The sequence below is a fragment of the Antedon mediterranea genome, chromosome 1 (genome assembly GCF_964355755.1).
Source record: "Antedon mediterranea chromosome 1, ecAntMedi1.1, whole genome shotgun sequence".
NCBI classification, from domain to species: Eukaryota; Metazoa; Echinodermata; class Crinoidea; order Comatulida; family Antedonidae; genus Antedon; species Antedon mediterranea.
This window is the reverse complement of record NC_092670.1, coordinates 39,150,138-39,166,337: the sequence shown is the minus strand read 5'-3', so window position 1 is coordinate 39,166,337 and position 16,200 is coordinate 39,150,138. Positions and strand designations below refer to the sequence as shown.

Here is a 16,200-nt window from a genome sequence, read left to right as displayed (position 1 = left end):
ACTGAGCATGCGCAGCTGTTGACTCGAGTGCATTACCGCGCATTTACACAAGGTACGAGGCAACTTTGTCTGTACTGTAAAGCGTGGTTCCAACTAGAGACGCAACGCAAGGACGTAGACGCAACGCAAGCGAGTTAACTAATGACAAGCGACAGTTCGAATAATCCATCGCTTGTGATTGGTCAACTCACTTACGTTGCGCTACGTTCTTGTCTTGTGTCTCTAGTGGGAACCAAGCATTATTCCCTACCTTGCGGACACGGTTCAATCATATCCGGGACGTTGCAGTAACCAAATCGCACCGACGGATCCATTGTGTAGCACCACGGGCCAAAAGAATCAAAGTCCGGGTTCCTGCATAAGTTATGTATTAAATAAGAACTAGGTACGATTATAAGATCGGTATGCGGAGTCATCGAGTTCCAATGTTGGCATATTATTCCGTCTGCGGTGTGTCCAACGACCCCATAATAGTTAATTCTTAATGGCGGATCACTGCACTCGCCTATCAAATAAATATATGTACTTATTGAATACCATGATTACGACTATTTTCATTACGAGCTAGAAATTATTTATGAGGTTTTTTATTATTTTTTATTTTGCGGGATCTTCCCACTTTTATTATAATTCTATGTTTTATATGTATATATATATATATGTACATTTATTACAATTAAATATTTATATGCATATTTGTTGCCTCTCTATTGTATAGTACTAAAATTCTTTCAGTGTTGAAAATATATGCATATTTACATAATAGGCCTAAGAAGATTGATTTCAATATAAAACCATATTTGCATGGTGATAAAAGACTATATACAGTCATTAAAATCGTAAATGTCTATTTTGTTCGTGTTCGGGTATAGAGGCTATAAACTCAGAAGAGGAATATAAAATATCCTCCCTTTTCACCATGACAAAATAAGTTATAAAAAAAGAGGAATGCAAAAGTTTAAAAATTAGATAATTAGGATTTTTTATTTTAAGATAACATGCACTACAATATTCGTACGATATTTAAAAAAAAACAAGGTAAATAATACCTATTCCTATTTCTTCTTCGTCGTAAACTCTAACTTCACAAATGTTCAGTGTTTCCGACTTGGAAGAATACAAAACTGATACGTATTGTCCACGTATTGTTGGTGAGCATTCGAACTCAATTATTTGACTAGTGGAGACTTGTGTTGTATTGGCAGGAGTTCCACATCGTCTTACGTCATTCTCAAACAGTATGCTACTAGAGGAGCTGACATGTACCTCCGCGTCTACCATTCTCAAGTGCTCATCTGAACCTAAACAATGAAAAGTGTTTTTCTTTAGTTATATGAAGAAGGAATTTCAGATGAGAAGATGTGTATTGTCTCCTAAAATATAAGAAATAAGATGAGTAAAATCAGTTATATTTAATTTAATCATGGAGTAAAGAATTTGTACTCCATGATTTAATTTTAATTTATTCGCGTTCGCTGTGAACATTTAACCAAAAACGCATTGACCTCCAACCTTCGTTTGCTTCCGGTTGACCATTTACTTCAAATTATGGGTTTATCAGGTAAATCGTTTTAAGAGTGAAATAACCTACTCTAACAAAAACAAGGCCAACAGCCATTAAGTCGCGTGCTACAATGAATAGTGATACCGGACCGACAGACAGACCGACAGACATACTGACCGACATAGTGAACTATAGAGTCGCGTCCACGCGACTAAAAAGGCATAATTTTGACGAATTTTTGAACTTTTTCATCAAAAACGTGCGCAAATTATCCAATTCGACGTGCTCGTATGACGTAATTTTAAGTCGAAATTGTTTAAAAGTTGGTAAAATTATTATGAAAGGCTGCAAAAACATAAATCACGCGAAAAAAGTATCTTTTTAACGCTGTGCGCACCTCGTGCGTAAAAATTAGCGCGCGTATGGGAATTTTTGACATGCTCAAAATGACAAGAAACGCGTAGAAAGTTTATTAAAAATTAATTTTGCGCATGTTGAAATTTTAAATGCGCGTGCGCGCGTAACTTTGTGTAAAACACACATTTTTTTTCAACAGAAAGTTAGCGCCTGATATAAATTAAACTTTTGCAAAGTTTCAATTTAAAATGTTATTTGGTTTTTGACCTATGTTAAATACGAGAAAATCGTTGACATCAAAACAGTTAAAAAAGTACAGAAAAGCAATAAAACGCATAGTGATACCGGACCGACAGACAGACCGACAGACAGACCGACCGGCATAGTGAACTATAGAGTCGCGTCCACGTGACTAAAAATTGAGGGGACAGTATAACATTTTTTGAAGCATGTAATCTGATTGATTCACTTTCATTGGTTCCCACTAGAGACGCAACTCAAGGACGTAACGCAACGTAAGTAGTTGACCAATCACAAGCCATGAATTATTCGAACTGTAGCTTGTCATTGGTCAACACGTGTAAACCTACCTTCCTCAGCAGCAACGTTTATTACTACTACACTGGATACCTTGTACGTCTTATCGAGGTCGATTGTGATCCATTCTTGCACTGAATTCGCTAAAAAAAAAGTCATACATAATTATCACTTGCAGTGTTAAGCTCTGTCGACACTATCAAACTTTATGTGACAAACAAATGTGATTTGCCCATATATGGACATGATGATGTCATATCACTATGATATTTGACCACATCACACGTCAATATGAGAAAAGATATTAGTTTAATTGTTGTTTTTTTGGAGTTTCTAATTGTGTTATATTATTTATATTTTATTTGTTTTGTTTTGAGGAGCCTATTCACCACAAGCTTTGCTTTCTTTTAGGCTCCTCCACTTTATATTTATATATTTGTAAAATGAAATAAATAAATGAAATGAAAAATATAGTTTATACTAAATGTCAGAAGGATATTGCCCTGACAAACAATAGTGTAGGCTTATTATCTTACTAACATATCTTTAGTATAACCTTCCCAGGACAGATTCCGACGATCCCTGCTCTTCTTTATCTCTTTTAACCTGTAAAAGCATCATGAATCTGAAGCTCTGTATACACTATCACACTATCTATGTGACAAAAAAGTGTGATGTACCCATGGACATGATGATGTCATCACTATATTTAAGCACATCAAACTTTGTTTCACATAAAATGTGATAGTGTAGACAGAGCTTGAGAAGAATATGCCTACTGCATTGACGAATAAGTCCCATATCGAACTCGAGAGTTTTTCGCCGTCGGAAAGGTTGTTTTGTCCCATTAACACACCTGATTATAAGCTGAATATCGAACTTTGTGTATTTTTCTAAAGGATGTTGTTGTCGAATAAGCTGCACTTCGACAAATTCGGTGTTTTCGGTGTCGGAACACTCGCGATGTTTTCTTTTACGGCGCGCCATAGTAAAAGATGTATTTAAAAATGTATCGCTTGAAGAGGTCTCACCTGATTTGAAACAGAGTCCAGCATCGTCGCCATCTGTAATAGCAGTCACAGGTGGTGAACTCCAGTGTACGGACTTTGATGTCACTGTTTTCTTATACGATACATATGCTATAAAAACAAAGTGTGTGGAAATGTATTGTCCCCAAAATCATAAAAAATAATGATTTATAAAATCAGACTTTTAATAGCCCATTTTGCAGTTTTAATGAATAAAAAATAGAAAAAAAAACAACAATAATTATTATTTAAAAAGTTAAAAGAAACGGTTAATTTTTACCAAAAACCATTTGTCTGCTTTAAATTACAGTTTTTTCATTTAAATAATTTGTTTTCGATTAGTTTTTGGTCACAGTGAATAACTGTTATGTGAAATTAAAATGGCATATTCAACACACAAATTTAAAACAAAATTGTTGTGGAGAAAATATATCTTTAAATATTTCTTAATATTTTTTCTTTCTTTTTTGGAGAACCACACTTAAAGCTTTTGGACTAATACTGTCTTCCTACACAATGTATTTTCTTCTGTCATGTTTGTACTATATTATGTTCAGTGAGTTGGAGTTGATACAGACAACAACGTGCAGTCATTTTAAAATGTACTCTCAATTTCTTCTCTATTTTTTTATGAAGAAAATAAATATTTATTTGAAATGAACAAATACAATGATGTATACGTTATTAATGTTAAATATTATGCGGGTTTTATATCTGCTTGGTTAAACGTATCCTCTTCCAAAACACATCACCCTCTTAAAGTGTGATTTCTATTGTACTGTTTTGGTAATTCTAATTATTGTAGAATTATTACCTAGATGACTTGCGCTATATAGTCGGTTAATATAATTATAATTAATTTTTATTATATTATTTTTTATAACATTTCTATTATTTTAGTATGTCAATTGTATTGTCATTTTTATTGTATTTTAATATTGTTTTTAAGGATTCCTGTAATTGACTGTCGCCTGTTCTTCGATGAATTAAAATATATTAGAAATAAGCTCTAGGCTAATATTTACGACATTCATAAAGTTGTTAGTATGCTTGTCAATTTAAATAAAAATACATAACATAAATTAATATTAAACTTTACAAAACGTACTACAATAATCAATACAATACCCGGCAACACAAATGTAACAAATGGTTACAAGTATGTCACGATTCACGTACAGACATTTTACGAAATGTAATAGCGTAAAAAATTGTTAACTTGGTACGCACGTGTGAAAAGCGTTTCTGCGCGCGTATACGTATATTTAATACTTAAGTCGACAAAGATTACATTGATATAACGAAATCTTCTACTAGCTTGTAAAAGAACTGTATAGCTCTGTCTACACTATCAAACTAATTTGACAAAAAAAAAGTGTGATGTGCCCAAATATAATAGTGATATGCCAAAATATATTAGTTATATGATCATGTCCATATATGGGCACATCACATTTTTTTGTCACATAAAGTTTGATAGTCACTAATGTGATGTGCCCACATAATAATAATCACTATCATATTTGGGCACAATCGAACTTGTTTTTTTTTTCAAACTAGTTTGATAGTGTAGACATCGCTTTATACATTTTGTTAAATTTGTGTACGTGACTGAATCGGGTATTAGTGATGACAACTTATTACGGCATAATGAAATGTTGTTTAAATTACTACTGGTTCTGTAATAATGATGCCAATAGTCATAATGTATAACTCGTGTATTTTAACCATTCATGAAATAAAGTAACAAAAGTGACATATTACTACGTAATGGTTCAAATGCATCATTAATATTTATTACTACCGATATTAAAATGTTAGTAAGCTTTCCAAGTAAATATCGCAGAATGTAAGTAGGCTATATTAAGAATTTTGCTTTCGCTCTACTTTGGGTTAGAAATGAATTTTCCTGGTACTTTATGTATAGAATTTGTAAGTATTAAGACAAATTTTGTAAAACAGTGTCACATGCATCACATGTGACGTAGAGTATATGCAAATTGAAAAAGATGTTCAGAGAAGTCACAAAAACATAGAAATAGAGTATAGAAAAATATAAGAAAATTTAAGAAGAAAGGAGGTAATATGGAATACAAAGTGAATTTACAAGATTTAAAATGTTACTGGTGAAGTTGATCAAATTAACAAAATTTGTTAATAATGAAAATAATATAATTTTATGGTGATGAAATAAAAGATGATAATGTGAGTAAAAGTGGTGTTTACGCCACAAAGGTTACAATCGTGTTAAAACATCCATAAAACCTTTAATGCAGTACAAAAAAAGCATCCAAAAGACAAAACAAAACAAAGGTTACAATATCAAAGAGGTTAAAAAATAAATTATAAAATCATCCTTTATTTCAAATAAAAAACATAAGAATGTAAGAAACATCAAGATCACAAGACAACAAACATAAAACACTTAAAATAAGAAGGCAAAAAATAGTTGAAAACACATCAGGCATCAAACTCAGATTGTTATTAAAACAAAATTATATTATTAGAATTGGTATAGACCTATTGTTTAGAATAATAATAATAATAATATGCCGTATTGAATTTTAATTAAGTAATTTCTACTGTACAATTCTATTTAAAACTATATTACAGTATTACATTATAGTATTACAGTAATATATAAAAAATTCACTGAATAGAAACGTTTGTGTTAAATCTTACGTTTAACATGTCGCACATGGGAAGCACAATTTCTGCGATATAGGATATTCATTTTGTTGAATGTACATCATTATATATATTATATCAGATATCACAACGAAAAAAAGAATAATTAAATTGACAACATTCTGCTAAAAACACCTTTTTAGTCAATAGTTCAACCTCATGTTACCATTTCTTCGCGGAAAATGAAAACAAGTTAGTGTGTTTATGGTGCATAAATGTGGGCATTGCTTGAAAATGAAATGTTTAATCAAAACACCAAGAACATAAAACTAAAGTTATATTTCCTATATTTAATCATCTGGTAACACAAAAAAAAATGCGAAAAAAGATAAAAAATAAAAAAAGAAAGTAATAATATATTTTTACTCTTCCAGTGCCTATGAAAAAGTCTGAAATGTGAAAAAGAGTGATGTGCCATATATGGACATGATGATGTCATATCCCTACCATTTGGGCATATCACTACAATTTTTTAGCACATCACATTCTCAAACTAGTTTGATAGTGTGGACAGAGCTTAAGCAGATGTAATATACTTACATGCACTGCAAGTACAAAACAGACACACTGCAGTAGTAATAACTGCTATACATTCCATACTTTAATAATTCTTGAAAATACACACTCGACGCGTTGGCAATCGAAATCCAATTATACCACTGTGTTACTTTTAGTAGCCTTATATATATTTTTTCATTAGTGAATTATAGTCTTATAGAATCATTGTCACTGTAAACAGGCTGGTGGGAACTACTTTATATGACACAATAACAATACTTATGTTTACTGTTGCTAGGCCTTTTTATGATATTAAATTTCGGTTGTAAGTATTATTCATTAATAATAGTATTCGATATAAATCGTAAACGTTTATAGAATGGAAATGAAAAGGTGTAAAACAATATTTCATCATACGTCTTCAATTACAATCGTATAAAAGAGTACGTCTTAATTGCTAACAGTTTTGTGTTGATTTAGGTAATAATTAGTTAGACATAGTTTATTTGTTCACCATTATTCGAGTAATTACCAATCAGTAGCCATCGTAAAATGATGATTGATGTGAATCACACTAATTAAAGAACTAAACGTATGATTTTAGTTTTAAATTGTAACGATTTTTGTAATTTGAAAAAATAAAGTAAGTGCTATAATGATAATCCATCATCTAGGGTCAAACGCCAATCAATTGTTTGTTTCATTTATTAATCAGGCCAGTGTACATTATATTCGTTTACATTTATTTACGAGCATAAGTAATTTTCATTTTGCGAAAAGCAGTAGTGGTGATGAATGATGATGAATTATGTTTGTATGAGGTTGTATGCTTTAGCGGTTATTAGCCCTTGATGGCATTTGTAGCAATAACGAAATTGAATTGAATTGAATTGAATCAATATTGTTTTAAAATTCCCTTTACTTCATACATGCTTGTATTAGAAAGTATGTGCAGGGAAGAGTGAAATGACACTCTTTCCTGTTATAAGTTTGGTCATTAGGTCTTTTGTATTTTATATTGCTTGATCAGTTGTTAGTTCCATGTTGATCATAAATGTAAATATTATGTGTGTGTTGTTATGCTTGTGTTTTTCTGCCATTTCTGCCAATAATCATTGTGATATGTATGAATGACGTAATAAATCTGAATCTGAAGTTATCAAAGAAAATGGATTTTCAGAGAAAAATGTATAAGCCTATCTGTATTTAAAAAAGTCAAATGTTGGGTTGAACAACCGCTCAAGTAGAATGCAGAAATACTAATGTGGTTGAATGTATATATACATTTAAACACAAAAACATGCTTGTTTTCCAATCCCAAGCTCCAGGGTTTAATCCTGACCTAGTGCTAAGGTTATATTGTAACTCACGACTCTTTCAACTCCACTCAAGCCTCAAATAATACTTAGTTTATAAGCACGATAAATTATAAAATAGTTTATCCATTCTGCAAGTGGCGAGTTACTCGCTGTTGGATGCGTATGAAATAAAACATAACATAAAAATAATCGAAAAGTTATGAACCATATTTTTTGTAGTGATCTACTCCTAATGCACTATTAAAATGCAATCAAAGAAATATTTAATATGTAATTAGTTTATTTTGTAAGATTTGGTGTTTAAAAACTGATGGTATTGGAAGATTATCCCTGTCGTATGCTTATTCGATTGAGGAATTTTCTTTTTGTACACGGATGTACGTCGTGGTCAAGAAATTAGTTGATTTTACCGCACCATATGCGAATGGTTGGTGAACAGGAATTCCGACAAGGATATTGCTGTAACAATTGATCTGAACTTGATCTTGTCACTCAACAATCTAAATCCGATAAGTGGTATAATATATTAAGTTAAATACGACCGACTCGTATATAAATAATACAGCGGCGGATCACCTAAAATATTATAAGATCACATTATAAGCTGTTTAATTGACACTAAACATTTCCAGAAGTAAGACGTAGTAAGACTTCAGTATGCTGTTGTTAAACACAAGTGAAATTTTCAATGTGTTGATCATTGTTTTGACTACGCTGCTTATGGTACATGTATACATGTTTTTAAATTCTAAACTTCCGCCTGGGCCAATACCTATCCCATTACTAGGCAACATGTTAGCGTTACGCGTACGACCATTTAAGACAATTGGGAGATGGGCTAAGTACTACGGAGATATTCTGACGGTCTACAATGGTCCAATGAAGAAAGTTGTTTGGATTAACGAAGTAACGCTCGGCATCGAAACTTTTGTTAAACGAGCAAATGTATTTTCCGTTAGAAAACTGATTCCAGTTATATGTTATTTGTCAGGAAAAAAAGGTAAGAACTGAAAGTTTATCGTCATAGACTTGATCTGTATTGTAGTTTATTTTTTATTTTTTTAAATATATATGGTATAAAACAAAAAAATTTATTGTAGTTAATTTTATTTATTTTTTTATTTATTTGGTATAAAACAAAACAAAATTAGTGTATATTATTTTATTATTTTTTATTTATTTGGTATAAAACAAAAATGAATGTAGTGTAGTTTATTTTATTTTAAAACAAATTATTTGGTATAAAACATTCCACATTTCAAATTTAAAGTATTAAACATCAAATTATGTTAAGATCCACACTAAAGATCAAACAATGCTGAAATTCGTCAGACTGATTTTAGTGAGTTTATTTATGTATTTATTTTCGTTTAATTTTTAATCAGGTAGCGTGGCATTTGAAAATGGGCCAGAATGGAAGAAGGGCAGAAAATGGATGCTAAGTGTGTTACGACAGTTTGGAGTTGGAAAGACGTCGCTTGAAGACCAGATAATCGTGGAAGCTGACGCCCTATGTGAAGCAATTTCACAGTATCAAAGTCAGCCATTTGATCCTAACCACTTTATTTCATGTGCTGCAGCCAATGTTATATGTTCTATGAGTTTCAACAGAAGATACGATTACAAAGATCTAGAGTTCCTTCAACTTTTAAGCGATCTACAAGCGTATGTAAAGCAAATGAACATGAGCAACCTGGAGACCCACTTACCGTGTCTTACCGACCTGCCATTCTTCAAACACAAGAAGCGTCCGTCTGAAGGTGTCATACAGTTCGTCAAGAACCATATTCATGAACACTTGTCGACTATCGACAGAGACAATGTTCGTGATATACTGGATTCACTTATTGTTGAAGTTGAGAAAAATGAGGAAGATGCCCCATTCACTTTCGAAACAATGTATACCACAGTTATAACATTGTTTGTGGCTGGGTCTGAAACTACATCTAGTACAATGCTATGGTTTATTCTCTTTATGGCCTCCTTTCCAGAGGAACAAGAAAAGGTAAGTTGTATTTATTGTCTTTTGTCCGAGTTTTACCAGGCAAGTTCATCCTATTCCATTCTCTATCGGAAGTAAATTGCGATTTAGATTGAGGTTTACATGATAAATTACATCCGATATACCCAGCTGTTTATAACCTTATATTCTGAAATCTGAGTTATACCGGAGGAAAGAGTTTAGGCCTACTGACCACACAAGCACGTAATCAGTGGCGTAACGGCTAGAGTACTCACTGGCTAAACCAAAGGGCCCCGGTGCTTATGAAAGGGGCGGTTGGGGGGGGGGGCATATGAGCAGTGCCAGCATGCCCAGAGGAAAAACATGCATCAAAACATGTCGAAAAAGGTTAAAAACGGCCTAGGAGGAGGTTCCTAATCCAGGGGCTTCATGCCTCTGGGTTATGCTCTGCGGATATGTTTCGGATCAACTGCGTATGAACACGTACGGCTATAGTTTGTTTTCTGGTACATAAACTTACGGCTAGTAAGTCTTCCTGAATGTGAAAATGTAGTTCATGTAAAGCACAACTGGATTAAATTTAATTACATCAAATGAAACAGTAATAAAAGTCAAGGAAGCCCTCCAAATCACGTGGAAGAAACCGTCCTTGAACAAACAAATCTATAACTTAGGCGTCATGCTTGCAATTATGATTGTTATGTTGTTATTTAGTACTTCGTTCTTTATCATGCTAATTAGTGCCTCATTTAAATACAACTGTGTAATAGTTATATAAGTAATCTAGGCGTTGATTTCAGTTCTGATGATGAGAATAGTATTCTCGAAACATGTCACGGTAATTTAAGGCAGTTTTCATTAAACGCCTTACGATTTGATTTTAACTCGAAAAACAGAGACCTATGAATAAAAAAGACCTATGAATAAGAAAGATCTATGAGTAATATTAATGAACTAAGTTTGGTTTTAAAAACCTCTCTTTTTTTATGATTTATTTTACGATTTATTTCACTTTATAAAATGTGTACAGCCAAATCAAAACCAGGCATTTGTCGTAAATGTGACATTTTGAGTTTTCAAGATATTTGTACAGAGCACATAATTTGCTTTAAAATACTGAAAAAATTATTCAATTTGGTCAAGTATTTTTAGAGTTATGATACAATAAGTAAAGAAATACAAGTAAGAATTCATTTTTATTTAGCAGTGAAAAATGCATTCAAAGATAAACAATAGTTCAAACAGGAAGTTTAAATGTGCTGGCAGACAGCGACTCATGTTCACCTTGACAACGCTAACTTCTAGTATACCTATGGCTTTGAAATTTAGCACAAATGTAACTAATACATTTTTCTATAATCATTGAAATTTTCAAAGAAATCCATTAACATTAACATTGTCAAATGAGACTTCAAATAACAACATACGTTAGTAAACTTTTTTTACTAAACTTATGTTATGTGTGAGGCTTGTAATAACTATAAATAAGTACTGTACTATTAATATTAATAAAGTGACAATAAAAATACAACACATAGAAATGAACCAAAATTAATGATACACAGACAGTTGATTGTGTTTGATGTGTTTACATTTATTTACAATTGGTACACTTTAAATTATAACATTTTGGTCATTTCAGGCTGCGTGTTACAACAACAGTATTATCATCTTTTGTGCCGGGTCATTTAAATACATACATATTTTTCGATACAATTATTTCACGGTTTTATTCAGGGTTACGTTGCATAATAGAATACATGTGTCATGTATCATCAGAATCAAAGTCATTTTTGTAAAGTTATATTAAGCAGCGTATCACCACCATTATTGGAGTTCTTTGAGAAGAGAAAGTAGGCCTAGCAACAGCATCACCACCACTGTCAAAACTATTGGTATATACATTACAGTATTACCAATCAAGATCTGAAAACAGAATGAAAAATTAAATTAAACTTTTTTAAACACATTTAAAAATCATTTTTTTTGGGGTAGGCCTAGACCAAGGTAGGCTAGGTGGTTTTACTAGGCTAACTTGAAGTACTAAGCTGGCATACAGTTCATCTCTTATCTTATGCCTAGGCTAGGCCTAATATTTTGATCAAAAGTGTTTCTGTGTTCACCAAACTGAGTGTGTCGCGCTAGAAAGTCATTTCGTACTTTCTAACCTCTTGTTGTTTATGATTCGCTAGTGAAGCCAATATTTCTACTTTTCATATTATATAAATCATTAAACTATTCTATGTTGTTTTATTATTATCTAGGATGCATAAATAGCAAGTATGAATTAATATTGAATGTTTTTTACAGTAAGAAAGTTTTGTTAAAACCTTACCGCTTCCTCAGCAGTGTACTTTGAATAGCTGTTAAAGGCAAATTTAACGCTTCAATGACTTGAGCCACTCTGTTAGCCAATCAAATTGCCTGTTTCAGGATTCCGTAGCAACAAGACTGGTTTGCTTTTACCAAAAGGTTATTAAAGAATGTGTTTGATTGGCTATACGATTATTTTACATGACCTACAACCTTTATCTTTGGAAAGATTTTTTCACGAGCTTTCTAAAAATACAACACATTAAGGGGTCTTCTCATAATCAAAGAGGTAAAAGTTGGTTAGAAATAGACACAAATTACAGAATAGAACTTGATTTTTTCACCAAAGACGAAAAAGGGGGTCTCATTAAAATGTTATTTTCATTGATTTATACTTATAATTTCTTTAAAATACATAGATTTTTGGAATCTACGGTAAATTTTCTGTAAGATTATTTAAAAAACTAAAAATGGTCAAGATATAGGTTTTACACATTCAGAAGCATTTTACAGAAATCCCTTGCTGCCGACAAACGCCTGGTTTTGGTTTGGCGGTACACAAATATACCCACTGTTGAATATTCTTATCAATTAACATAGGTCTACAATGAACTACACAGTGAATTTGGAAGCGAAGGTCAGCCAACAACGGCAGCATTGAGTAACCTTCCTTTGTTTGTTGCTACAATTTACGAAGTACAACGTCTTGGTTCCGTCGCACCATCCCTGCTGCCACGAGGCTCATCCGAAGACTGCGAGGTTAAAGGATTTAAACTGCCTAAAGGAATTAACATAAATCTGAATATTTATCAGGTCCACATGGACCCAAATCATTGGGATAATCCTACAGAGTTTAAACCTTCAAGATTTTTCGATCAGGATGGTAAAAAGGTCATTAGGCCCAAATCATTCATGCCATTTGGTTTAGGTAAGTTTTTGTTTTTTTATATTATGAGTTTATGGATGCCCATGTCATATTAATTAAGCTGTGCTTGTCGACACAAGCATTGCGCAAGTAATTATTATCTTCAGCTACCGTGTCGTGAGCGTACATCAATAAATAAATAAATCAATCAGACTTATATAGCGCCGGTATCCATAAAAACAATGTTCATAGGAGGCGCTTGACAAAGTTAAACAGGAAATGCTTCTGTGTGGGTTTTTAGTCGTATTTTGAAGGTGTTGACATATCGTGCTAAATTAAAAGAATACGTATGCAAAAAAACAAATCACTCATAAAAAAAACACCGTTACATTACAAAAAATATAAATATTTAATTTATAGTACAGAAATACTGTAAGATAGTCTACATCCTTCTATTTAATAGGGAGCTTTTTGACGACCGATGACCCAGGTTATATCATTGTGCGCATGCCCCAAATTTGCATGCGGTTTTCATTATGCGCATGTCCAACATTTGCACGCGCTTCCTTATTCTATCCCTCGACACAATTTTGGTGGTTTCCGCAAAGATTGTATAGCGGCGCAAGATAGGTAACTGGGTGAGACCTTTGTAATCCATGGACGCCATTCCGGCGGACAAGTTTGAACCGGAATAAAGTCGTTGTCAAGACAATATCCACGATGTTTCGGTTAAAGAACGAAGTTGTCTAACCAAACATATCAATGTAAACACACAGAATTAATCGGAAAGTGTCCAGATCCCAAAGAAACTTTTATTTTACTTTGTTTACATAATTTCTTCCCTTTTCCATGAATCTATCATAAAGATGGTTAACCACAGATACTTCGAGGCGGACCGCAAAATTTAAACCATTTACATTTAAATCACATTAATAACCTGTCCGCCCGAATGGCGTCCATGGATTTACTGGGCGCGTAGTGTTATAAGATAGGAGCTTGGCAACAGTTACCTATCTTGCGCCGCGTAGCGGCGCTATATAATCTTTGGTTTCCGGATCAAGGCGACGGCCAACGAAACACCAATGCGCACGTACGTAGCTAGGTCGTCGGTCGGCGCAAATTATTATGTTATTATATCGCCAATTAACTTGTAATTACTACTAATTCCATTTTTACTACTATTTAAATTACGTTCAATTGATTACTGTTAACGTATTTCTTTTATATCACAGGTCGCAGAATTTGTATTGGTGAAAATATGGCAAAGATGGAATTGTTGATTATATTGAGTAAATTGTTGCTGCGGTTTAAACTTACTGTACCAAACGGCCAAACTAAACCAGAGTTTGAACCCAACGTTGGTTTCACACTAAGTCCTAAATCTTTTAAAATCAGTGCTATACCACGCATATAAGATGCAGTGGAGGATCTAGAAATGTGTTTCATTGTTTGATCATGGATCTACGGCGGATGATGCTGATTGCACTGTGAGAAACTGCATACGATTCTCCCTAATTATAACCCATATGTATAAGCAATTTATATTCAAGTTTGGAATTGAAAGCACTAAACATTGCGCATGCTCGGATGTCGGAATCGTCCAATGCGTTGAATTATACTTAAGCTTGATTCCAACTACTAGGAGGCAACGCAAGGACGTTAAACGCCACGCAAGCGAGTTGACCAATGACAAGCGAAATTTCGAATAATCCCTCGCTTGTGATTGGTCAACTGACTTACGTTGCGTTACGTTCTTTTGTTGCGTCTCTAGTGGGAACCAAGCATTATTCAATATAATTATTATAGAATATTCTTAACATTTTATAGTTTTTAATTAATGTAATGATCTAGGTTCCCCTACTATACCTCATTCCACTAAATCCAACCCTGATACTAAGATACAAGTTGATTATTAGTAATAGATAACTACACTAATAGAAAATAATTACATGTAAGGTTATTGAAACTGTAGGCCTATAATAAATATAAGTTGCATAGTATTACATTCGATTATTATACCGTACTACAGATATACATGATTCTACTTTTCCTTTCTAAATTAAATTAATTTTCTACATATGTCTATAAAGTACAGTGGATTTAAATGTGCATAATAAAGTATGAAAACACCAAATATTGTGTGGGCTTGAACCGGATTAAGATTAGATTGGAAAACATGTTTCTGCAGCATTGACTTACTGAATTGCAGCGATACAATCCGATTAAAATCAAGATTAACAATATTAATCCAATACGCCAACATTAATATTAACATTACTGCTATTCTTAAATTTATTTCTGGATTCTTTACATTTTTACAGTAAATCTGAATCTAAACTGTTTTTTTTTTAAATAAATATATTTATAATGTTAAATATTAGGATTATATATGGTAAGTAAAACCTTGATATAATACAGTAGTTTACATTATTAATCATATTCCCTGATTCTTGTATAATTTTCCGTGGGTGTAGATTGGTACGGTATGTTTTCGTACCATCCAGTGACCCTTAACCCCTGACCCTTGAGTTGAAATTCTAAGATTTCATGATAACTTATAGTAGAAACGTGTTTGTCTCAAACATAATACTATTACATTATCTATGTGTGTACAATCATTATAATAAGCTGATATTTTGTTTTCCCAATTTTATATTGTTGTTTTAATCCACTGCAAAGCAATCACTTACTAAAAGTTGTCGTAGTAAACTCTATCTCGTCTAGCACGGTCCTAAAATTTAAAAAAAAATAGAGTTAAGTTTAAATGTGTTGTGAAATGTTTTGTAGAAACACGGGTTTTGTTATATTAACTGTTCTTAAACTCTTCTTCTTGTTTAAAAGTTTAAAAAGCGCGCTCTAAACGATACACGGGCATTTTGTGGTATTACCGTACACATGTACAGTTTTTAACTTTGTTCGGTAATCGGTGGACTCTACTATTCATGCTACAGTTGCGACGGCTAATTTGGCGGCAAAGGATAAAGAATTAAGCTCTGTCTACACTATCAAACTTGATGTGACAACAAAATGTGATGTTCCCTGAACACAATGACGTCATATCACTAACATATTACGGCACATCACACTTTTTTGTCAAACTAGTTTGATGGTGTAGACAGAGCTTTCGG

General features: G+C 32.8%; 3 protein-coding genes across 3 annotated transcripts in view; 1 reads left to right on the top strand and 2 right to left on the bottom strand.

Moving 5' to 3' along the window:
• Window positions 1-105: 105 nt before the first annotated feature.
• Window positions 106-7,363, bottom strand: LOC140039340 (uncharacterized). The gene is made up of 5 exons (XM_072084948.1): window positions 6,655-7,363; window positions 3,430-3,537; window positions 2,452-2,541; window positions 1,050-1,301; window positions 106-505 (listed from the first exon to the last, which is right to left on the bottom strand). The coding sequence occupies exons 1-5, from the start codon at window positions 6,710-6,712 to the stop codon at window positions 240-242; spliced, it is 774 nt and encodes a 257-aa protein (XP_071941049.1). The 5' UTR covers window positions 6,713-7,363; the 3' UTR covers window positions 106-239.
• A 1,188-nt stretch (window positions 7,364-8,551) lies between these two features.
• LOC140063605 (cytochrome P450 2U1-like) lies at window positions 8,552-14,757 on the top strand. Its single transcript, XM_072110022.1, has 4 exons — window positions 8,552-8,931; window positions 9,317-9,936; window positions 12,808-13,135; window positions 14,305-14,757. Exons 1-4 carry the CDS (start codon window positions 8,589-8,591, stop codon window positions 14,484-14,486), a joined length of 1,473 nt encoding a protein of 490 aa, XP_071966123.1. The 5' UTR covers window positions 8,552-8,588; the 3' UTR covers window positions 14,487-14,757.
• The window catches only part of LOC140059178 (uncharacterized), a 57,716-nt gene continuing 54,973 nt past the window's right edge, over window positions 13,458-16,200 (bottom strand). Inside the window, exon 70 of the mRNA XM_072105070.1 lies at window positions 13,458-15,803. Coding sequence (XP_071961171.1) covers window positions 15,762-15,803 — 42 coding nt within the window. The 3' untranslated portion in view covers window positions 13,458-15,761. The remainder of the gene's footprint in view (window positions 15,804-16,200) is intronic.